Source organism: Haemaphysalis longicornis, unplaced genomic scaffold (assembly GCF_048455015.1).
Source record: "Haemaphysalis longicornis isolate Haplotype H1 unplaced genomic scaffold, Haemaphysalis longicornis Haplotype H1 scaffold_4, whole genome shotgun sequence".
NCBI classification, from domain to species: Eukaryota; Metazoa; Arthropoda; class Arachnida; order Ixodida; family Ixodidae; genus Haemaphysalis; species Haemaphysalis longicornis.
This window is the reverse complement of record NW_027526361.1, coordinates 71,590,208-71,615,100: the sequence shown is the minus strand read 5'-3', so window position 1 is coordinate 71,615,100 and position 24,893 is coordinate 71,590,208. Positions and strand designations below refer to the sequence as shown.

The 24,893-nt window shown below is 48.2% G+C and overlaps 1 protein-coding gene across 3 annotated transcripts in view; it reads left to right on the top strand.

Moving 5' to 3' along the window:
• Positions 1 to 24,893, top strand: part of LOC144178906 (homeotic protein ultrabithorax-like) — a 394,614-nt gene that overhangs the window by 284,716 nt on the left and 85,005 nt on the right. For 2 of the 3 annotated variants that reach the window (XM_077707047.1, XM_077707045.1), the window contains exon 1: positions 11,610 to 12,256. The exons of the other annotated variant lie outside the window; for it this stretch is intronic. In XM_077707047.1, the coding sequence (XP_077563173.1) occupies positions 11,734 to 12,256 (523 nt within the window). In that variant the 5' untranslated portion in view covers positions 11,610 to 11,733. Of the gene's footprint in view, positions 1 to 11,609; positions 12,257 to 24,893 lie in introns of those variants that run through there. 3 annotated transcript variants of the gene reach the window in all.

The window sequence follows — 24,893 nt, the reverse complement described above, 5'->3', positions numbered from 1 at the left end:
CGCCGCCCCATCATAAGCTGACCAGGCAAGAAGCAGTAACGCTGCGACAGCTACAAGCGCACGCGGTTTGAACACCAGTGATAGCCAAGCACGTATGCCCGGAAGTGTATCCCAGTGACGCGTGTGTGCGGTGTGTGAGAAGGACACAGCCACGATGGCTCACATCCTGTGGAACTGTAACGTGAAAGAAGGTACTACAGAAACGTTACCACCGCACCTGGCCGGTGCGGTAGTTAGCAAGGACTACGACGCCCAGCGTAAGGTCGTCCAGCAAGTGTTGGAAGCCCTTGAGCGTCAGCGGCCAAAAGCACCGTCTCCTCGGAGGCTGGGTGCGAATAGGTAGCTGATGGCAAGGGACCGTCCAGCGCGACGTTTGGCCGCGTCATATCTGCCGGACAAATAAAGGCGTTTTCTCTCTCTCTTGGTTCGCTTTCATTGTGAACGAGGCTTTCGTGCTGGAAGCCGAAACGTCACGAACAATTTCTAGGGGTGGTCGACATCTCTTGTTTGTTTCAAATGTACGTTCCCGCCCAGGCAGTAGTCCTTCACATTCTGGACTTGATGTTGTCACCTGGAAAACTATCAAATTATTCTCAGAACGCCTCCGGTCATTGAAGGTTGGACTGACGCGGGAAAATACTAAAACAATTGTAATTCACAAGAAGGGTGACGACAAAGCTTAAGAATTACAGGCTCATCACCCTACTCTCCTTTGCATCATAAGTTGTTTACAAGCATGGTAGTTAATTGCATGACACCCCAGGTTTGGAACAACTTAGGAAGCAGCCTGGATTAGGGAAGGCTACTGAACACTGCATCAGAATAATTCCATCAGCCAGATAATGGAGAACTTTTTTGCATGGTATTCATAGAATATAAAAAGGCCTTTGGTTCAGCAGCAACCACTGCAGAAAAATGGAAGCATAGAGGGGACAGGGAGCAGAGGAGCCAGACATAGTGCTCTTGGAGGACATATACAAGAAATGTACGAGCACGATAACCCTTCATAAGAAGAGTGGGAAGTTCTCTAGGAGGAAAATTATCAAACGAGAGACACCATCTCACCGGAATTATTCACAGCATGTCCAGATGGGTCATTTAGAAAGCTTGATTGGGAGAGGTCAGGGATACGGGGCTTACTCGCTTTATTCGTCTTTGTATTCCGGGCTCTCGACGACTACATCGCGGACAGGACAACTGTCATTTTGCTATTCCAGCTCAGTCGTGGTACTATAACAAAACGAAGGGCTCCTAATCCCCATCGTCAATTGACTACTGTTTTTAACTATTCTATTCTAGGTACCGGCTAAAGGTGCAGTTAACGCCATACATGAATGTAACTCCTTTTATGCCATCATTTAAAAAGTCCACACGGGGAATGACAAAAGCGAAAAGACACCATTTTCGAAACTGGGCGCCGAAAAGCACACACAAGCGGCAGCCACTGAAGGGCACATGCATACGGTCGCTTTCTCAAACGGCGGGCCCAATCGGAAGCCATTGCCGAAGTGTCAGAGCCGTTATGCCGCGTCCTTGGCGCTCCGTCTTTTTAACGTGTTCCGCTTCCCTTTTTTTTAAATATATCTTTTGCTTCTTCCTTACTTTTTTGCGTCTCCCTCTTTCGTTGGTATACGTCTCTGCTGCACCACTTTCCCTCCCGTACTCCCTGCGCGGCCGGGGCCAAGATAGGGCCATTAATGCGACACCGGTCGCGATGAGCAATGAAAGTGACTTAAAGTGCCGTGTTTTATGGCCTGCCACATCGGCGGTTATTACAAGCCAGTTCCGGGCTCCGCACAGAGGCTCGGCCGACCGCTCTTCTTCTTTATTTTTCTTTTTTGCTTAGGCCTCCCGCAGGGCTGTTCTGTTTCCCCCAGTGTGTACGTGAAGCATTTATACGCACCAACTTATAGATTGTTTTAGCTTCGCCGAGAAATGTGTTTGCGCCCATCAGCGACGGACCCTGGAGTATGCAGAGTATCTATGCGTATGTTTATAGGCGTTTATAGCACGCCTCACACAGTGCGGTTTCCGTACGGGTTGTTTATTATTCTGTAAGGTCATGACACGTTTATGGCCTTTAAAGAGTGACTCCAGATTTAGTTCTGGCACGGAGCACCAGGAAAGGCATGCGGGCTGCTTTTGAATCTCTTACGCCCTCGAGGGCGTTAGCCGCTTTAATAAACTCTTCCTTCGCCGTGTGGAGTTGTAAGAACAATGAAGCGAAGTATTGTTATATATTCGTCGTTTGTACCAAACACTGTTTACCTCGTGCGAGATATTCTGTTGAATATGGCATAGAAAACAAAGTGAGTTATGTTGTTCACACGTTATCTTTGTTTAGATGCGTATTGATATAGTGTTGGCTAAGAACAGGTGAGTAAAATGTCGTAGACTGATGTGATAGGGTTTTACTTCTCTTTAGCGGAGTGGGTTGAGCTCAAATTAATTTCAGCTTGAACACTTTGCCAGGAACAGGCCCCATCGTTTGGCACACCACTTGCTAGAAGAAACAAACCAAAATACCAACCTCGGGACGACTCAGTGGTGTGGCGATGCTTTTTGAGTAACTATATTGATCACGTTAAACACTTCCAAGCGGTGAATGTGATAGATACGACTGTCGAGGTGGCGCGAACCAGAGTACACAGTTCCGAACGAGTGCCGACTGGGCATGCTTCGCAGCATATCCCATATATCAACGCGTGCAAGTGTGGTGGAACTCGCAGCTTCAGATGTGTAAAGCCCGACGCCAGGGTAAAGTGTGGAACAACCCTGCTCCTGCCCAGAAGCATGTGCACACGCTCAATGGCAATTCAGTTAAAAGAATGAGGCCTGCTTCCCTGACTGCCGTATAATAAATTCTTCGGTGAGCTTGTTTAGCAGTATTCTCAGAATTTTATTGTTTAGGTTGCGAAGCTTGTTTTTTTTGTTTTTTTTTGTTTTTTTTTGTTTTTTGACTGATAACTATTGGTTTGTATAATCTCGTTCCCTAATGCAGTGGAGAGAAAAAAAAAGCATGACTTCCGAGCCCATAAAGTATTTTTGCACAGCATTAGTTGCTGCAGGCAAGCCTACTTATGGGCAGGGTGGGATCGAGTTGGTATGTACTAGGCATCCTTAGTTAAACGGTGGCACATAAGCGAGGACGAACGGAGAACAACACTGGTGTTGTCATCTCCGTTCATATCCATGTAATCTGCGGGTCCACACACTTCTTGTGAAGTCCAGAAGCTGCCCTTCAGTGTTCTGTTTCCAGTGTAATCAGCTGAAGTGACAACTCAGTTTGCACAATGCAACCTCACTGCATCGTAACTTTTTTTCTCCTTCTACCTGCTCACCAAAATGCAGCAGAACTGATTTTCAGCCAACGAGCCCCGTTTGTATTCGAAAGGGTTGCACTATGGTACGGCTAAATTCGTGCCCCTACAGACTTTTTGGTTTCTTGATCTGTAGAACTAGTTTTCCCACACTTAGTGCCCAGCGTTCAAAGCTGGCTGCACAGCCTAACTCGTGTGGTTAGCGTACGAGAGAGTACTTTCAACGCTTTTATTCCATGCTTCACTCAGTGAGTGCACATGAGCGCTCGAAATAGCTCCCTGACAAAGAGCAGCTGTGCGGATAAGCTAGCTTTACAGGTTTTACAAGAATACATCGGTAAAATTGGGCTTCATTGCTCATCGCTCTTATTATGTCCGTGAAGGGGATTTACCAGTTTACATCTCCGGTACGTAGGTTCGGTGAAACAAAGTTACCAATGCAGAGGATAAACGTACGGTTACATGTTAACATAGGATCTGTGCTATTATGATGAAATGTTGTGCTCCATTCTTGCATTGCATAATCTGACAGTGCAGACTATATTTCACGAGTCATATAAGGAGCCTCGCCATTTGCCTGCTAAGCCTTAAGGATAATATCGATTGGTCATGCATCTGTGTTGTGCTGATGCATACCCACAGGCATTTCTAATAGCGATGGATCGAGAAAGACAGCAGCTTTACTCGCGAGTCGCGACTGTCTGCAGTCGACTGAAGAGAAACCATGGCGGTTACCAAAGGCTGTAGGCCAGATTCGAAAGGGTGTTCACCTTCCGGAAGCCTATAGGCCCCCTCTAGCCACTGGCTTATGTTGGCATATACCTGGGTTCTCCCCGAGAAACGTGACACCGCTGAGGGCAAACCGTCTGCCAATCGCACCAACCATTACAAGAATTAACACGACCATGAGTCTGGCTCACATTTTATATCAGTGATCACAGTGTTGCTCCAGAGCAAGAAAAACTCTTGTTGAGGCTAACGAGAGGCGCAAAATAAAACCGGCTTCTCCTACTTGTTTGCATCAAAAGGATATGTTTTATTCCCTACGAAAAGTCTGTTCACTTCTCCAGTATTAGAGGCGAAGCCCCTTAGGGGCTGGGGCTGTTGGCGTCTCCTCTCGTCGTTTTAATTGTTGTCTCATGCAGTCACGGGACGGAAACACCGCAACACTCGTTTCCGCCTCGCTCTGGAGCGCTTCGAAGCGCGTACTAAAAAAAACCCGCGACACTCAATTACGCCTCGCGCTAGAGAGCTTCGTGCTTCAAAGACGAGAGACTTTCACAGCAAAGCTGTATACCTCTACCCCCCAATGGTTTCATCTCCGTGGGCGAAAATGCCATGACGCCAAGAATACACTTACACACTGCATGCTTCGCCCCCTCCCCAGATTGTACGTTTGTGGAGACTTCCCGGGATTTTCTTTAGGTGACTTGGCTCACGACAGAATAAATTCGTATGTGAAGGAGAAAGAACGTTCCTGATTTTGATCATCGCGGAGCGACGGGAGCCTTCGCGCTGGTCAAGAGTTGCAGTTGTTATCTCGGCACACAGATAGTGAACAAATAGCATTCACATGGAAGGATACCATTCACACGCCTCATTTTGGCCTTCGCTGGCTGCCTCTCACGAGCAGAGTGAGGGCAGGGCCATAACCACGCTTCTCACTAAGGTTATGACGGCCACCATGGTGATTGAGATCGTCATTCTCACGTCTTTTGGCAGTAAGGAGGTGTGGCATCCCACCTCTCCTTTGCGCGAGGAGAAGTGCGGGATAAAAATCCTTTAAAATGGACTGTGGCTTTTCTTCTATCCCCTCAATAGCTTGAAGAGCTATATCTTAGAACGGGAAGAAACTGCACTGTTTGGTGCATTTTAAAACGTGCATAGCGGCGCGAATTAACGGGACGCAGAGAAGAAGACACACACACGGCGCATCAGCAGCGAGCTCATTTGCCGGATTCGCCGTGCATGACGGAGACCCACCATTATACGCAGACGTCAAATCATTGATGAGAGGCAATATCACACGAACATAAATTCACGAAAATTTTCAGTGCCCTTCCGCTATCTGAAGAAGGATGGCCAGCAAAGCAGGGGTGCACAATATTAGAATCGTCTTAGCGGCTAACTGTCATATAATTAGTTCCCGGATAGTTCCAGTGAAACAACAGTTGCAGCCGTTTCCTGTCAACATCCGCCATCCGTAGGCGGTCGTGCGTTGACAGCAGACAGTAGTTCTGTAACGTCTACAACTTCCCCGTGAACTACCCGTAAAGTTCCGAAGGAACGTCCACTCAAACTAAAGAGATATCAAGCGAGAAATACAGGATGGGTGAACTTTTGGGTCAGGAGCGAAAAACTACAAAAAAGTGGCCGCACCGCCAACCAAAATTGCGGAGATATCAAGTAAAAAAGTCGGACAGGTTGTGTCTCTTTTGTTTAAAATCGAGACTTGGAGGTGTTCGCGGCCGCGGGACGTTTTCGCAGAGGGAGCTCTTTGGGCTTTTGAAGGCATCGAACCTATAGGGCGATTTTAGGAGGTGAGCGGTCTTTGGGGTCTTTGAGTAAATTGAATATTTCACCCGTAATATGGAGTGGGCGATGTTTCGGGGCAGGGCGTTCGCTCGGAACGTTACGGTAATTGATTATGACATGTAAATTGAACTTCAAGTAACGGAAGAGTTGTCTTAGTAGCTAATTGTCATATAATTTGTTTTTGGATAATTTCGACAACGCAGGAGTTTGCGCCTTTTTCTGTAATCCCCAGTGGATGGCTATGCTTCACTGTGCAACACACAATGTGAAAAAAAAAAAAAAAGAATAGCACTGGCTTAGCTTGGGTATGCCAGGATATACGTAACGTGAGCTAAGGTTCAGCTGGTTATTCTTAGCTTTCCTGGTTGTCTAGGATTAGCTTGATCTTCATGCTTACTGCTGTGTTCAATGATACACACGCGGTATGCGCATTATGTGACACATGTATATGTGTCAAGCGGCTCCGGCGCAGCGTCACCAATCGCCACAGAGCTAAGCTGGTTCCACAGGCGCACGCCGGTTTGGCTGCGACGCATGAGTCAACTGTTCCACGCCCGGCCACCCCTCTCATGATCATCAAGTGGACCGGGCCGCCACGTGCGGAACGGAGGGCAGCGAAGACGCTGGGCCCGTGGGGTGGGTGGGAGACACCGGGCAGCGAGCAACGTTCTGTGCGCCGTGTGACGTCACTGCTCCTCGCGCATGCGCAGCACGGCTCTCCAGGAGCCACGCGAAACTGCTCAACCTCGGCCAGTGTAGCTCACGCTACAAAAACACAGCTTGCGAAGACCAAGCTACACCGATCTCCTAAAAGTCGACTGCAGCTTTAAACACAAGTGCCTTGCTGAGAAGACGTCTTTTTAAGGGGCAATTTAAGCCGTCTTGCATCAAGATATGAAGGCCCGTGAGCCTTTTTTTATGAATTCTGTTTCTATATTAGAAACCTGTTTTCGCGCCACGGCGAACCCTATCCCAGAGAGCCTGTCACGATACCAGCGTAGACTGTCGTCAGGGTCGGCCATAGAACAGATCCGCTGTTAAAAAGGTGTTGTAAGACATCTGTGCTGGAGCCAGCTAGGTTCAGTCAAAGACAGCCGTATGAAGAGGTGCAAGCGCAGGGAATTTCACTATAGACCACTCTATTTCTCTATAGAGAACTGTATATAGAGCACTGAATTGTATTTGTGGCAGCGCTTATCATCCTTATATTGCGTGAGGACGAGGAGTTGGGCTTCAACTTGTCCGTCACGAGCTTGTGGTTGAGTGAGCTCTAGACTGGAGTTGAGGTCTAAGTGAAGCTTATAAGCTGCATGACCGTGTTTGATTTTCTCGTTTTCTGGTTCCCAGCGCTTGTTTTCTTGAGTACCCTATCACACCGCTCGAAAACAGTTTCCCACGATAAAGCCAAAAGAAAGGACACACATTCTGCAATACGCACCTTTTTTGCTATGGATAGCTAAAAATAATTAATTACTGATCGTAGGAGAATGCGGTTTCAACATCGTGATGCTTGTTGTTTACTTTAATTTTCTCGCACTTCTTACGTGCTTTCGCTATTTATTCTTATACTCTTTAGTGTGTTGACGCAACTGCCCTAGTCTAACGGCGATTGATGGCCATTTAAAAGTAGCACTCGACAGTATTTCGGCATACAGTATAGAAAATACAGATTCTTTACAACCAAAAGTTTCATGAGGATCAAATTTGGTTTTTTTCTCTTCATTACATTGTCTGAATGTAAAGTTGCGTGTTCGCTATAGCTTTGAGGAAGAGGCGAATACACCAACCAAGGGCGTTTATTAAAAGCGGTCCCTAGCTAGCTTTGCATGGTGTGTTTCTGATCGTGAAGCATTGCCCTGACAGACATTAAAGACGTCAATATGACTCATATTTCTCCTTCAAACCCAGGTTTTTAAGTAGAAATTTTTACTATATTTTCATGTGTTTATTCTTACAGGCAGTGTTGGCGTTCGTATTTTGCAAGTAATTTGTTGTATACTGCATTCGAAGCATGATACCGGAAAATTGGGATTCTTTTAATTTAATATACCCAATGAACAAGTGTTGCGACAATTATAACAAAGCTTCGAAAGCTCACCTGTTATGTCATTACTTACCTTCGCGTCTCATTTACGTTGTCAATATCTTGATCGGGCAGCCATAAATTCATTACCCATTAATTAGAAGGCAACAATGGGAATATACGGGCTTATTCATAACGCTATATCGGTTCTAGACGGGATAATTTTGTTCAAATTATCAAATCAACTAAAACCCTTCGAGTGTCTATTACGTGGTCAATATCTCGATCGGGCCGCCATAAATTCATTACCCATTAATCAGAAGGCAGCAGTGAGGATATAGAGTATTATTTATTGCGCTATATCTGTTCTAGACGGAATAATTGTGTTCAAATCGTCAAATCAACGAATTCATTCTTCGTAAAACAAAGCTAGGTGGCCCGGTAAACTTATGAAATGGTGATGTCGTACGCTTAACCTTCCGAAAAGGTTTTAAAGTGTGAAATCTATCGTAAATAGCTGATGAAATTCAAATCAATTGTTGATTTCACTCAAAAGGTATATGCATGCGTCGGACGTACGCACCTTACAACCAATGTATACATCAATTATTACCTTCAGTAGCCAACACAGTCTTGGCGCCGAAACATGGTATAACATAGCATCGATCTTCGAGTATGTGATGAGACTACTTGGCCACGTCTAACTGGTAGCGAAGTAGCTTTACGAGCACTCAACCTTGTGGTGATGTTGCAGTAGGGTCGAAGTGGCCAGCGAACCGGAGTCGTTCGCGCCAAATAAGGGCTTCCCATCATAATGTGTCTGCCAAACAGGCAAGCGTTTAACAAGCCCGGCATCAAAGGGAATCTTTGGAACGAAAGCGATAGGTTTTTAAAGCGAAGCTTTTTATTCCTCGCGGCTAGCGACCAAAATGTTACCAAAACGCACTGCAGGAAAGTCAACTTTACACAGCGGGTTTCACAAAACGGTGATGATGAACAATGAAGGCGCATCAAGCGCCTCAGGAAAGAAACGCTTCCCCTGGTCAGAATCGAACCTGGGTCGCTCGTGGTATAATCCCAAGTCTATTCTGTTGCGCCACTGCGACACGGTCGAAATAGTTTGGGTTTTTTAAACCTTCATTCTCACCCGGTCTGCATGGGAGAAACCTTCGCATTTTAATCAACTTTTTCTTTAAAAGGGGGCTTTAAATTTTAAGGGATTATTTTACCCTGTAAGTTTCGCTGCCCTCATTTTATTATTCGGAGTTATTCTGAAAACAAATTTTATCATTTTAACAGTTATTATTAATAATGTTATTATGTCAATGCTTTAAAATATTCAGCGTGGCAGGCAATGTTCGTGTGTATGCCATAGTTACTAAACTTATTAATTTAGGCTGTTAAAGAACTTCATGTACAACTAGGAATACCGTTGAACTTAAATGTAGCGTAGTCGTGCTTCCAGGCAAGAACTTTATAAAACCTAGCATTTCGTTAAGTCTATATTCGTTATATCGGTGTTGAAGTTCTGCGTCTTTAGATTTGTGGAGATGGGGGCTGGGAGCAAGCAAGCGTTACCGGAGTTTCTTTTATTTAGTTTAATGAGTAAGCGCAATAAGGTAAACCCACAAAGATGTTCTAGGTTTACGTGAAGAAGGGACAATTAGCTAACGGCGCATAATATCAGAATTCCTCAGAATTACTCATTTGCCCGACTTGCAAGTGAAAAGCAATTGTTCTCTCTTTTTCTGCTATTGAGATGTGGCTAACAACATTTAAAATGAAACAGCGTTATTAAGTGTGGTTGTAATCTGACAAACGATCGAAAATATATAGCTATACGGTGTCTTTCGCTTCATCAGTTACGAACAGCCTAATGATAACTTGAAATGTGCTAACCTAATTTGTTTATTCCGTTTCTCTGAAGATCCAGCAAAGCGTGTACCGGTCATGTCATGAGTGGGAATGCCTGGTCCCTAACTTTTGAGCTTTTAAAATTAAATGCCACCTTGATTCACTGAGAACCTGCTGAAGTTTTCCCTGCACTTGTCAATGGGGAGGACACCGCAATACCAAATTTCAAATACTGTTACTTACCTTGTGAGTCCTATGATAAGCAGAAGACTATCATAAAACCCATAAACACATCAGTTTTGCGACAGAAATTAAATGTGTATAAGAAACATAATAGATGCACACGCATGTTTAATTCCGTGGCGAAAAAAATAATTTCTGCTGCTATGCAATAAAATAAGCCAGAATCGATGCGTGTAATGTACTGAAAACAATACTACAAAGTTGAGGAGCGGATTTGTGGGCGCGCCATAGATAGGGGGAGGGGGGAATTTCTTTTTTGTAATCATGATGGTGATAGCGCAGAGGACGATAATAATTATTATTTTATTGTGGTTATTGTTACTAATAACTATTATTTTTATTAAAAGGCATTGTGAGCCAAGTGGTCTGTAATTGATACGCATTTTATGTCGTCTCGGGGGAAGGGGGGGGGGGGGAAAGCGTTCAAATCTGCCACTGACACAGCTATAGACACTGTCTTGTCTCGTTACCACCACCCCGAATTTGAGAATGCGTAGGCCATGTTGCTGGATTTCTTGTAATATTTTAATCAATACGCTCGCATTTTCCGCAAGAAGAGTGCCTTGGGGTAATGATAATCTTGCTCATTTTGCGCGTCGATTTGGTAACGTACTGACATCAGAATTGACGACACATTGACACCTCGACACGAAAATTCGAGTGCCTTTGCACTACTGAATTGTTTCAGAACACATGCACAAAGCTGCTATCAGTCATGCTATGGGGAAACGTCAAATGATGTATTCAGACGTCGCATCAAACCCCCTGGTTAGCAAGTGCGACGCAGCATAACGCACCTGCTATATTTCCTATAGAAGCCGCGAACAGTTCAAGGTGTCTTCTCTTCCTTACCAGCTTTGGAAATGAGCTAAGGCTGTGGACTTCGCCCAATCATCAGATAAGAGGTTGCGTGTGCCGGAGTGCTTAATGCGACTAGTGATGATATTTTGGAAAATAAGCTTCAGTCCAGCTTTAAACCGGCTGGAACCTACATATCATGCGCCAAATAATCCCTCCAAGCTAGCTGTTAATGACACCAGTGATGAACGAAGGGTGAATTGTACGTTGACTTGATTTTTTTTTTTTTTAGGAATTTTACGTTCAGTTGGATGGATGAATACAAGGCCAACAGAGTGGGTCCTCCCAATGCAGTCGGGGGGAGGGTGGGTCTTTATTTTTGTGAGGGGACATATAACCACGTTGGAACCGCCACGTCCAGTAGTAGAGGCTTTCATTGACCTATCAGCCCTGCTACGCGAGCGGTATGTAGCGGAGATGAAGGCACGGCTCAAGGTCGGCCTGCGCGCATCTGCGGTAAAGACGAAGCCGCGAGGGCCCGAGTGGAAAGCAGCCAGTTGCGCGTATAGTGGAGAGAAAAAAAAAAGACGACGAAAATGCTAAGCCGCGCCTTGCACGACGCCGAAGCCGCCGACTCTGCGTGGAAGCCGCAGCAGCAGGCCGAAGAAGCGGGGCCGTTGTCACTCAGGTGGCGGCGAGCGCAGTTGCGCCACGCAGCCGCGGGGAGGCGCCCGCGGCGTCGGCGGTGGGGAGGGCTGCGAGCGAGGAGGAGGCCGTGGAGGGGCGTGGGGGCGCGCTGATTGGTGGCGGCGGCCAACCTTCCGGGGCCCGCAAAGCTGGAGTCTCGGCGAGCGCCCGGCCATGGGCGATTTTAATCCAACACCTTGACGAGGAGCGTAAAAAAAGACAAATTGCCCCATCGGCCCCGATGTCGGAAGACGCAGCGAGGGCGGCCGCCAGATGATGAACTCGTACTTTGAGCAGAGCGGCTTCTACAACGGCCAGGGGGGCAGCGCGGCGGAACAGGCCTACCGGTTCCCGCAGGGCCTGCTCGTGCCGCCGTACCCGCAATCCACGGCCGCTGCGGCTGCCGCCGCCGCCGCCGTCGCGGCCCGCGCCGCGTCTTCGCACGACGCCGCGACGGCCGCCGGAGCACCCGCCTCGTACGACGCCGGCTCGGCCGCCGCGGCCGCGGCAGCAGCGGCCTGCAAGCTGTACCCGGGAGACGCCGGGGCAGCCTTCAAGACCGAGTGCCTGGTCAAGGACCAGAATGGCTTCGGCAGCGCCGTCAAGGACATGGCCGCCTCCTGGCCCTCCAGCTCGCTGTCGCGCGCGGCCGACGCGATGCGCCCCTTCGACACGTCGGCCGCGGCGCCCAGGGTCTCGGACGCCTGGACCTCGTGCTGCCAAAGCACCACGGCCGCCGCGGCTGCCGTCGCGCAGGCGCCCACCAACGCTTTCTACCCCTGGATGGCCATCGCAGGTTGGTCTCTCGCTTGCAACCCACACCCCGTCCCGTGTCGTCGTCTACGTTCGCAGTGGTGATTACAGGCAGCGAAATCCGGTGAACGTAACGTAAAACGTCCCCTCGATGCATGCCTCAAAGAACGCGGTCCACCTCTCTCCATTCATTCGCGGCATGGTAACGTAGCTATGAGTGAGTTGTAGCTATTGTTTGTAATGGGATGTTTCCCTGCGTTGCCCTAAGCTCTGCAGTCTTTCAGGGATCTGTCCGGTATATTAAAAGTAGTTGAGAGTGTAGAACATTGCAGAAGTCAGTGGAGCGGAGTAAGCTACTTCTTGTATATACATTCTTGAAGTCCAATCGCGTACCGAGTTTCAGGCTCTCAGTGCGTGCTTTGCAGTCAACGTTGAAACGAAAGCTAAAACCGACAAATTAAAACATTTTCGAAGAGGCGGTTTTATTCCTCACGTCGTTGTCACCGGTGTCGTTTTGGTGATTCGGTGATGGTGTTCCGGAACTTCCGGTTTGCTCGCTTACCTTCTACTGGGAAACCCACAGCTATCAGATTTTGCTCTGACCGGTTGCATTTTATTGCCTCTTCACCATGTAGTACCAACAGAGAGCATGGACAGTCGTTTGTGTCGGTGAATATGTTCCCCGGTTGCTGTTGCATGCTTAGTTCCAAGTTTCTCTCAAATAGTACTGCACACTGCAGGTAATGGATACAGTTAACTTGATAGCAGTGATGCGCCAAAGTTTCAAACTTTCGATGGAACCCTAACACGAGAGAGCATAAAGAAGCACTGCTTCGAGTCTGAGACTTTTCCTAACGCACAGCTGAGTAGCGCGCTGAACGTGGTGTTGGGGCTAACAGCTCGAATTCTTCTCTTATACACATTGCATTTATTCATTGTATTTAACTTTCATCAAGTGGTCGAGATGAACTGTTACAAAGAATGATCACAAACTCCCCGTTTCACAAAGCATATTGCAAGCCTCTACTTGCTAGAACCAGCGGCTTCAACCGAAAGCGTTAAGAAGGCTCCGAACGAGAGCAAAGGAGCCGGCGCCAGCGGAGTCCATCACAGCACCTTCAACAGTGTTTGCACATGCGTGTAGGCCGCTTTGTTAACTCCCCGAAGAATCGTCCCCATCTTCATTATGACCTTTCCTGCGGTGGTCCAGCGCTCAGTCGCAAACACAAATGTAGCGAAAGAGGCGGTTTGAAAGGTGCCGGCCTGCCGGGCCGGTGAGAAGTGGCCGTCTATACAAAAAGGGCCGCAGTGCTGCCGGAGGGTGGGGGGCCAGTGCTGCGGTGCTCGGCGGAGGGCCACACATGGATGGCCTCTGGAGCCAGCAAGGGCAGTGGAGGCGTGAGGGGGGACAGCGAACGCTGCTCGCCCTAGGAGGGGACGGAGGCAAACGAGGCTGTAGTGAGGGCGCAGACCCTCGAGGGGCTGCGCGGGGGTCCTTTGTGGGTCCGCTGGGCTCAATCGTCGAAAACTGCCCGGGGGCTTCGCCAGGCGGAGCCGCCACCCCGCGCTCACGATGCGGCCTGGACTCCGCGACATTCGGACGGGCCGTGCGGTCTTTACTCACCTTGTGTGCATGCGGTTATGGCTTATGGGACCGTTTGCAAATTTGCGAACGGTTTACGAGAGCATCGACGGTTTTGGCGCGCTCTATATCGGGCGACGGGCACTTAGTAGCCTCTTTCTGTTCGGTGCTTCGATGAAATGCGTTCAGGCGGCGCGTTCTCGAACGGTGAAGTATTCAATGGATGGGCCTGCCTGCGCGCCGTCTATTCGGGTTGGCAGTTAGTGCGACGTTTGTCAAGCTTTGCTTGCATTCATGGACGTGGTCGTTGTGCGGTTTCCCTCAGCCGGACCCCTCCTTCCCCTCTCCACCCTCACCACAGCCTCCCCTGCATTGTATACGAATAGCCTGTGTATACGGTCTGGTCGTTGCGGCTGGATTATCTGTAATGCTGTAAAATTGTAATGAACCTTTGAAATACCAGTGAAAATACTAGGGAGTACGCGCGGGTACATATTTTACCTGGAAATACAGCGCAAAATTTGAGTGCTTGACAAGTTCGGTTGGCTGCCTCGGAGGTTCTGCTGTGGGTATGCTAATAGAGTTGGGAAATAAGCAGGTATTTTTATTTATTTTGCGAACTTCTACCTATAGGGATTGAGAGATCTTGAATAATTGCGGTGCTTAACCATTCCTGGACATAAATTATGACAACACAGCTATTGACCTTCCAGTAGACGAATGAGAAGTTACTTCGCAGCTTGTAAGTTAGCATATTTTATGTTCACACGTCTGTATGAATAGATCTCTCCCGGGCGACCTTATTGTTAACGCGCTTTTGGTGGCAATTGTTACAGGCTTGAAAGAAAGTGTTGGATTTGCAGCGCACAAACTGCCTGCTGCTGCTCGTCATTTACACGAGGTTTTTGGAACTCAAATACCGATAGTATTTCTTCATACAAGTGCTATGCACATGATGCAAGTCTTAACACTGAAACACGAACTCAAAGACTCGAGTAAGAACCCATGTACTCTAAACCTACTTTGAAGCAGGCCTGCAGCGGTGCTGGTAGACGCTTTCACTTTTTCCCTCGTTGCTGGAAGCGCTGGGAAAGTTTCAGTTATCGCCAGCACAGAACCGGACTCTGATTTTCTCGCCGCCAAAGATTCTTCTGGTGCCATCCAATCCAAAATGACCACCCAAAGTGCCCATCCAATCGGTGTGGCTGCAAGCAAGCCAGCGAACGCCGAAGATTATGCTTGTGGGACGTTAGGTCAACAAAGATGAAATTTGCGGACTTTGAAGAACAGCGGAGAGGGATAAAACGACATTTTGAGCAGTTTCTCCGAGACATCTGATGTTTGTGGGACGGTAATTTTTGCCCCGGCATCATGTGGCCACATAATTCAAGGGCCGGACGAGCGTATCAACCACATTTCTAAAAGCGTTGCAGATGTGATGTTGAGAAAGATGTAGGGAAGAGGTCACGGGTAATTTAAGCTGGGGGTGAGAGAGAGAGAGAGAGAGAGAGAGAGAGAGAGAGAGAGAGAGAGAGAGAGAGAGAGAGAGAGAGAGAGAGAGAGAGAGAGAGAGAGAGAGAGAGAACCGATCTTTAATGAAGTAGCTGGCGATGTTAGTCGGGCTAAAATGCCAAAGTTCCTACGCCAGTTGATGACGTGATGAAGATGATGGCAATGATGTTCAAGAACTTGATGCGCATAGAAACCGCGAGTTAATCACAGCGACTGGTCTAGACCTGTGCGTTGCAGGGACTCTATCAGAGCTTTTGTAGCCCGGAAAGCACGTTTAGGGCAAACCCGTTGTCCTAAAACGTCCTGTATCTGAATGTCCACGGAAAGCGGCAGTCCCAAAGACACTGCGAGGGACGCTCTTTCAGAACTGAGTCGTGCACATTTGCAGAGCAGGTGCTGGAAGGTTTCTCGCACATCACAGTGTGGGCAGAGTGGCGGCGTAGATCGTTTCATCTTACAGAGGAAGTTGCGCGTCATAACGCGCATGACGACATTAAATTCGCGCTAACTATGAAAACTGTTGCGTCATAAACGGAATGTCACAAAAGAGGCAGTTGCCGCTAAAAAGAAGCAAAAATAAGATAGGCATGCAAACAACCAAGTCCTACGGGAGTCTCCCCGGATCACATATCACGGGCAATGAAAGTCGCTCGAGCTGCGTCGACTTTTTTCGGGCAAACCCGCTGCACCACAAACCGAGTCGTCGGCGTTGTTAATCTTCTTTGGCTTTCCTTGGTGTCACTTTTTTGTTGTTTTCTGCCTCACCGGGTATTCGAGATATTTTTCGAGTGAGAGTCCTCTCCTGCGCGAATCGAATACCAATGACGACAGGAGAAGGAGGTTCGGGGCGACTGCAGTCGTGGCTATCGGTCCTGCGCGCCGGGAAAGGGGACGGGGCGAGAGGTATGAGGGCCGGCTAATCAGTCTGGTTGACATGGGGTGTGCGCTGCGTCGAATGGCCTAATGGAGGAACGGCCGGCCGTACAGCGATTGCCTCCCGATCGTCTGTGACGCCTCGTTATCGTAGACGCGCTCTTGCAGCGAGACCACGTCTGAAACGGGTTCTGCGCCGAAGCCGCCGCGATAACTCCGTTCACGGCTGTCATGGGCGGCGGAGTCTCAAGAGGGAGCGAAAGCAGCTCTGGATTATGGCTTGACAAATGCGCAGCACTGCGTTCAGAATACGTTTGGGCGGAAGTGCGTGCATGACGGAAGTATGCATTTCACGGGGTTTAGTAATCGGACGCTGGCACGCCTCTAAAGCCTTTTTTAAATGTCAATGGCGCGGGCGTCAATCTGCGCGCATGGTCACTCGTAAAAAAACGAGAATGGTCGGTGATGGACGCCTCCCTGTTTCAAACTGCATCCTTACTGATCACCAAGCGAAGATTGAGAAGGGGCGAACTTTTGCCACGGCAATTTTTTTTTTTTTTGTTACTGGTTACGTCGGGTTTACTTCATAACCTACACACGTGTAGCATGTTCAAATGAATGTAGTGGTAACTTTAACTTCGGTGCTTTGTCTCTTCTGTGGTTTGATAATAGCATAGTAAAAACCCAGATATAACGGCTAAGGCAATTCCGGCTCGCGCGAGTCGAAGGAGGCGAGATAAACACCGGACTTTTGTGTCACATGTCAGAAACAGTTGCAGCACATACTGTGACTATGCCGCAACTTGACGGAAATGCGGAATCACAGTTGACATTGATACACCTTAGCGCTCTCTGTCGCTTGAATTACGGGAAACTGAGATCACTGAAGGAAATTGTGAGATATAGGTGAAGACGTATGAGAGAGAGACAGAGAGACAGAGACACACACACACAGAGAGAGAGAGAGAGAGAGAGAGAGAGAGAGAGAGAGAGAGAGAGAGAGAGAGAGAGAGAGAGAGAGAGAGAGAGAGAAACTTGCTAAAAGACCGGGATCGGCTCGTCAGCTTCGTAAGTGAGGAGTTTCATTCAGGGTGAGCTCATCCCTCAGCACGCACGTATAGTGTACACCATCAGAAGTGATTATTTCCATCCCCAAGCCCCGCAGTAGTAATTCTTCTAGCACTACGCAGTCACATTGTTTAGGAGTGGGCTGGGGGGCCTGCCAACTCTGCTCCCGTTTTCAATTAACCAAAAAGCGACTCCGTTGGCGCCGCCTGACGGGAGACACCGTTAGTTTTTTTACCGCCACAGCAGAGGCGAACAATGGCTCTTGGAAGAAGAGGCACTGTTTTATTTGTTTTTCCCCTCCCCTCTTCTTCTTTCCCGCGTCTTTTTGAACATAAGCACACGCGCACTTTCGTGCCTGTTTTTGCCGCTGCTACCGCACGTTTCCGCTCTCTCCGTCGAGCTTGTAAATCACAGCGATGTGCCCGCAGTCTGAAGAGAGCGCGCCTTTTGCACGCGGTCGCCGGGTCGCCGTCGTCGTCGTCGTCTCCTGCGCGTGCACGCCGGCTCGCTTCTTGACTCCAACTCCTTCCCGCCCGTTGACTGTACTATCGCTGCCAGTCGCGGCTGCCGTCTATTGCGGCGGCTGCAAAGTGCGTATACTTACGAGCTCGTATACCACGTCTTTCTCAGGAAGGGTGTCACTAAAACGGGGGCAAGCTCTTTTGCGGGGACTTCGTGTAGGTGACATGTTTTTTTGTATGTATTCCTTTGCTACGGCGTTTTGATACACGCGGTCCCTCATAGTTTATGCAGAGGGAAACACGCATGTCCGGGCAACGCGTACACAGATCTTGCTTAGCGCTGGCTCGTTTATTACAACACTATAAACGCCTAGAACGAGATTCCTTCTTACGCGGGATGAGCTGCGAAGTTGGTGGTCGACAATCGTCAGACGAGTTTCACCTGAGGGTTAATGGAAGTGTGTAGCTGTCTTTAAACTTCTCTCCGTAAACTTTTATGATTTGCTTTTATGAGCGAAGCTTTTGCTCCGCCTGGGCTCGCGAAATGCTTGCTCTTTTTGTCATGGGAATTAATGACAGCACTTTATTTAGTAGCAAACTACACAGAAACCGTCCAACGGCGCCGGCACTTACCCTGGTATTCAGAGTCCCTCCTCCACTAGAGCCATCCTTCAAATCGATTTATCCCCGCACGAGCATTGCGGAATCTATACCCTCAGCCGAGTGGAGGGAGCAAATGGAGTGGAGGAGGGACTCAGAATACCACCCTTAGTTGCATTGAGTTTGTTTTGAAGCTTTGGATGATCGAGTCTCTCCAGCTGACTGATTTGCCGCATGCTGCCATCATATACTGAGAATTGTAGCACCGCCGTCCTTGTAGGACGGGCCGCTTCGGGCCGCATATCAATAACGGTATATGAAAACACCAAATTCTGCATTTAACACAATGATGGTACTATAGCAAGTTCAGATTTCTCGTCAGAAAGTTATCTCCGTGGCCGATTTTTAAAGCGTTGAAAATTGCAATACAGCTCAATGGTTTTGTTAGTTTCAGTACTTGAGGTGATATATAAATGCTTGCTATAACCTCGTAGGGCCATTAGGCCTAGGGATGGTTGTAGCCTTCCTTAAACCTGCAAGTCAGAAAATATCGAACCCAGAAAGCATAACATTCATTTAAAAGTAAATTTACCTGCATGAAATAGTCTCAAATTTATACATTCTTTAGATCATTGCGTACGTTTTACCGCGTCAACAGCGAAAGTGTTCGCTCGTACGCGATGCCAAGCAGGGAAATAGGCCGCTGTTAGCTCATTATTTCATTGATATCTTTCCGAAGTTAATGCAGTTCAGACGAAACAGAAACGTAGTTAATGTTATCAGCGTCAACTTGCTGTGTGCAAATTCCGCCCTACAAGTATGCGCGAGATCGGCGTAATTTGCGTGCGATCGATGTCGGGGTTGTGGCCATGTGGGTTTGCAGCGGCAAAATGAAACACAAAAAAATAGTGTCCGTGTATTAAAGTTTGCTTCAACAGGAAAGAATCCTGGGTGTTCTAACTCATTTTGAGCCTTTTCCTAGACAAGTCGTTCTTTCTTTTTTCCCTTTAGTGACGTCAAATACAACAAGTGGGGACCTCCTACGCGCCTTTACGTAATGTTCTGCCGGGAAAAACCTCCACGCGTGTCTGAACACGATGACAGCTGTATGGTCGAAAGGGATGTCGGTTTAGGAGTAGCAATGAAAACAGTAAAACAAGAACAAGAGGAACTATTCGCCGTTACCTGAACAAATGTGGCCACCGGCACATCTGGGTATTAAAAATTCGCCCCTCCAAGCTTTTCCCGTGGGAGTAATATATGCGCATCGTTTGTCTCAGGCGCACGTGTGTGACGCAGGCAACCATATCGGAAGCGGCAGTGCAGAAAGGGCGCGATGCGTATACAAGAAGTTTCCTGTACTCTGATAACAGTTGCATAGCTAGTGCTTCCGGATATGAAAAAGAACTAGGCAGTTCACTTTAAAGCCGTGTAATACAGTGCACGATAAAACAATCCCAGGGCGCCTAAGCCGCCCTTATTAGTTGTGAATGCGAAGACACTAAGGTCCAATTGAACGCTCAAGGATGACGTGGCGTCGAACTGGCGGCGGGAGCTGCCATGGAACAGAAGCGGCCCCAGCGCCGGCAAGAAGTGCGGCGAAGCGCTCTAAACCATTGGTGACTGCGGCGCCGCTGGGTGCGGCCTGAACGTACGCACTTCCCGCTGCGGTGCCAGCAGTTCCGTTGGCTTTTAACAACGATGACGCACTTTGGTATGGGGCCACGCGACAGTTTCAACCAATGAGAATTTAGGGGCCGTTTCGCTACTACAGACATCGCTGACGCCGGATTGTTCGCGGAATAAGCCATTTAATGCTGTCGCATCGCAACAGCCTTGGAAGGGTCGACCACGGCGCTCCTGAATGACCAATCGTTTACATTATAGCGCAACAGCAGGTGAATGGTGAGGCTTGACATACGATTTGTTTCGAAGAGTGCCGTCTGCGCTGTGATAATGGCGACGGGTGCGAGACTGCCGACACTGCGTAATGTCAGAGTGAATGCTGCAGTATCGACTCAAAGCGTATTTCCAGTCTTTTTTTTTTATTATTAAAATGTTTTCCGGCGCAGTGATTGACCCTTCGTGGCGTTGCAAGGGAAATCCACACTTCTTTTTTTATGTAGCGGGGCAGGCTTTCGGCATAAGTATCTACGACGATTTATGAATGCAAGCGTTCGGGTATTTCTAAAAACATTTTTTTTTAGATCTTCTTCAATGAAGTAGAGTTTTGGATCACTGGCACGCAATGTGATGATCATTTAACTTTACACGTTTTTTCTCTTTGCATTTTGACGAGATGTTGTGACACCTCGCGACGGATTAAAACACTCGACCTTGATGATACTTCGTTTTGATGAGGAGTGAAGCCAACCCAGATTCAAATCACCCAACAGCGTGCAGCTTTGCCCTAACAATATTTAATAGTATTTCCTAAAAGTTTAAAAGAATATCATGCGGAAAAATGGAAGCCGGGGAGTCGGATTATTACGGAAACGATCGTAAGATAACGGTCGCTGAAAATACAGGAACACCTTAGTATGGTGATATGGTTCGGACTATTGAGAGAAGGTTTATGCGGTGCATAATTAAAATATCAATGTTAAATATACGAAAGGAGGCCCTATGCGTAAATTAACGCAGTAACTATATTCCCTGGAGACGCAAGTGGCCACTAAAAATTAGTAACCCCTTCCAAGCAAGTTTTACAGCCTAACGAATGTAAGGAAGCCACGAACTATGATCATGATTATCAAGCGAATAAGGCGCCAGTCTGTTAATAAATACGATTGACCCTATATATGCAATGCAGGGATAGACGTAACAGGTCGAGGCGTCGGTGCGAATAACCAATCACAGGTTAGAAACAGCGCTAGGTAAGTACTGATACTCCAGAGGAGGCAAAAAGGAAGAGAACGAAATGATAACCAAGATGTAGACATCGTAAGGAAGAATCAATGGGCTGCTCCGTCCGTGTTAGTTACTGAAACAGCAAATCCGAGGGTGGCGTTCAACGCTCCGAAAAGAGAGGTAGGAGGGGAGAGAGAGAGAGAGAGACCTTGGTCTTCAGCACGCGTTTCCTATAACGTGGTCTAACTATCGACGAAAGGCGGCACATATCGCGTTTCCGACGCCTCAAGCGAGCAAGAGGGCCCGCGCATGGCATGGAAATAGGAGAGTGCGGTGACATTCGTGCCCTGCGGCAGTTGGGAGTCCCGGCCGACTGAAGGAATCGCGTCGTTGGCATGCGCAACAAAACTGGCGGCTCGGCGCTTCTTTGATAGCGCGTCGAGGCATACACCTGCACTCCTGCACGCTCCGGCGGCGGTGCGAGCGTGCGGGCACTCTTTTAGCTCGTTCAGTTGCCCCGTCACTAAGGAGCGCAGATCTACAGAAATGGCCCGGCGTGCGTGTGGTATGGTACCTACCGCAGCGAAGATGTAAGCGAAAGCGACCGGAGATTCGCCGCGAGAGGCAACTCGGAGACGTTCCCGATAATTGGGGTATTATGACATGGCAGGCTCACGTGATAAGACCGAATGGATGTAATGTCCATATATTCCGAGTTTCGCATACTCAATGAGGTGATTAGTCTCTAATGTGTATCACATTTATGGGAACGATGCCGCATCGTGCTCTTTTATTTTTTTTTTCTGCGGTCCACGGCAGTTCGACTTGGTGGGTGGGCTCATGTCGTTGGGCAGTGATTAGCATGTGATGTCTTGTTTTTTTTTTTTTGGATTAACGCAGTTTGCTCACAATCTCTTTGCCATTTTCTCGGTCACTTCTATGTTCTACGGCTACGGAAGAGCTCGTTTCCGTGAAATTCTTGCAACATTCGTGCTTATAAATAATCGGTCATGTCTTGTTGGATATCCGACAATGGCAGCCGTTATTTTTTTTTTTGTCAAGAAAAACTACTAATATCCTATACTCTTTGAAAATGGCTTTCATAGCAGCGCACGCATGTTTGATTTTTCCCGCCTACATATTTTGTTTTCGCATAATTTGCCAAGAATGCGTTAAGACACGCCTAGCAGCGTTACTCCCAGCCTAACAATTTTGGTTTCGGAACAAGTTACCGGACGAAAATTAGTCGTATACATGGTTCTAGCCTTTACCCGTCCTATAGGCCAACGGGCGTTAGCCATATGAAAATGAAACGTTAGCTTATCAAGCGACCATTGCCCTCTGCACTCTTAGGCAAAAAGGACTAAAATAGGGACTAAAATACAGCCGTTAGTCTTCGCGGGCGACCGTTCATCTTCAAAGGGAGTATCTGCGGCAGAGTACGTGCCGTGTGCATAAATTCGGACTAACTGTTCGTCCCCGCCGATCTATAAGGAGTAACGGGAAGACGAAACGCATGCAGTTAGTCTCTTTGCTGCGTCGTTAATCCCCTAATGGCGTCGTCGTTGCCCTTTCGCGCATATGTCTGCGAGCGGTTTTATATTTCCAAAACACAAGGCATTGCAGTCACTGGGTGCTTTAGATGGTGCCACGGGAGAAAATATTGATGTTAGTTATAAGAAAATCGCCTAGGGTTAGTAGAGCGGCGGGTAATGGCAAGGAGCGGCGAAGCGCGATTGTCATACGCTTCTCGGCGAGGTTATGTTGATACGCTGTGTTGCATTCGATTCGTGCGAGATAATAACGGCCAATGAAAGCTTTCAAGCGCCTTAACAGTAACTCAAAAATTAGCGACAATAGCAAAAGTGGATCCCTGAGCGTAATGAATATGTATATGTTTAACAGACCAGAAAAAAACGCATGTTGCTGATGACAACTGCAAAACAAAAATGCTCGCTACAGGTAAGCGTCTCGAAGTTATCTTTTACACTCGGTACATAATTGCCTTGGGCACCAAAGCTATGACAATGCTGCAACTGCTGTGAAACCCGCTTGCATTTCGCAGTCGCAATCGTCTAGCGACGCGAATTTGAAGAATTCAGGCTAAGCAACACCAAATTCGCTTTCGCCGATGCAGGAAAATATGGCATGTTTCCTTATTCTGACACTCACACAGACGACACCTTCCACACACGTTACATAGAGCACTTAACATATGTATCGAACACTAAGAAAGCACTTAGCTTGCGCTAATTTGTGCGGAAACAAATGAGTCGTCCGATCGCCCAGCTACCTATCTCAACTAGGCGACGACGAGTTGATTGTTATTTACGAAAAAACTATGGTTGTGAGGCTCTACTTCGAATCGAACTGAGCAATAGTCCCTAAACCTAGCAAAGCGCTAAGCGCAAGGCGCAAGACGCGGTCACGTTCGCTTGCACAGATAGAAATTCGGGCACCAGTTGCAATGGATCTGTTTCGTTATGCACAGGACTACACGCTGTACACTTGAATATTATCTGCCGCAGGAACCACCCGGCGGCGTGGTCTAGCGGTTAGCGCGTCGGGTTCCTTATGTATAATTCCGGGCGTCATGGGTTCGATCCCTGCCGGTGCTGGCGTTTTTTTCTTTTTTCTGCACTCTACGCAGTTCGTCCTTGGGGAGTATCGGAACGGACCATCCGGGTGGGGGACTAACCGTTCGTCCCCTCGCAGTTAGTCCCCAAAGGGACTAATGATTGTGGCAGAGGCCGTTAGTCCCCGAAAGGACGAACTTTTAGTCCTTTTTGCCTAAGAGTGTGCGTCCATTTCCGGCAGCGCTGCTTCCTATACACTCATCATGGTTCCGGGCCTCACATCAGATGCGCCCCTTCTTCGTGTTGTCGTTTCTATGCGGCCCATTGAGGAATCATTGCATTGGGCGTCCACAATTGAGTCTGGCACGTTACTCTGTAACCCTGTATATCATATCAGGCGAAGATGAGGAGTGCTGTCGTTAGGCCACGTAACGTTGCTACAATGAATGTGCAGTGTTGCGCAAAAGCCCACCGGAAGGTCCGGCGGCGCAAGTTGAAAGGGCAAAAACCTTGTTTACTACCTTTCTGTAACCACTGCCAGATAAGCGAGAGCAACATCGAACAGGAAGAAGATGCGCCCGTAGTTGCTTTTATGAAAACGCGCATGAAAGCAGTCGTTCATAAGCATCGTCCGGATTAGGGCGAGCCCCTCGTGAACGGCCATCTGCATAAGCAAGCGCTCACGCAACGCTGGTCGTCTTCCTTGCACGGGGTGGCCGCTGTGGTGGTGGCCGGTAGAGATGCGCTTTATAATAGCGGACGTTTCGAGCATACGTGAAACTAACGTCGCATCCTCACGCGGATTACGACGGGGGAGTGGGGAGGATGGAAGACGAGGCTGAATGGAGGGAGGGGGCATCATGTTGTAGCCTCGAAGAATCTGGCGTGGTTGCTTGCTGGACAAAAAAATTTGAATACGGCGATCAAGCCAGGAGTAATAGTCCAACCCCCTCTCTCTCTCTCTCGCTCGTTTTGATGCCGAAATGCGGCAACGATGCCTGTAAGATGGCGACGCGTCCGCGCACGCATCGCGGATACGCGATAGAGTGTATATAAGCGCGTTTGGAGGAATATACATGGGCGCGGAGACAAGATAAGAGGAAGGCTAAGGCGGGAGATGCTGAAGGGGCTCGGAAGGAAGAAAGGATGCGTGCGTGT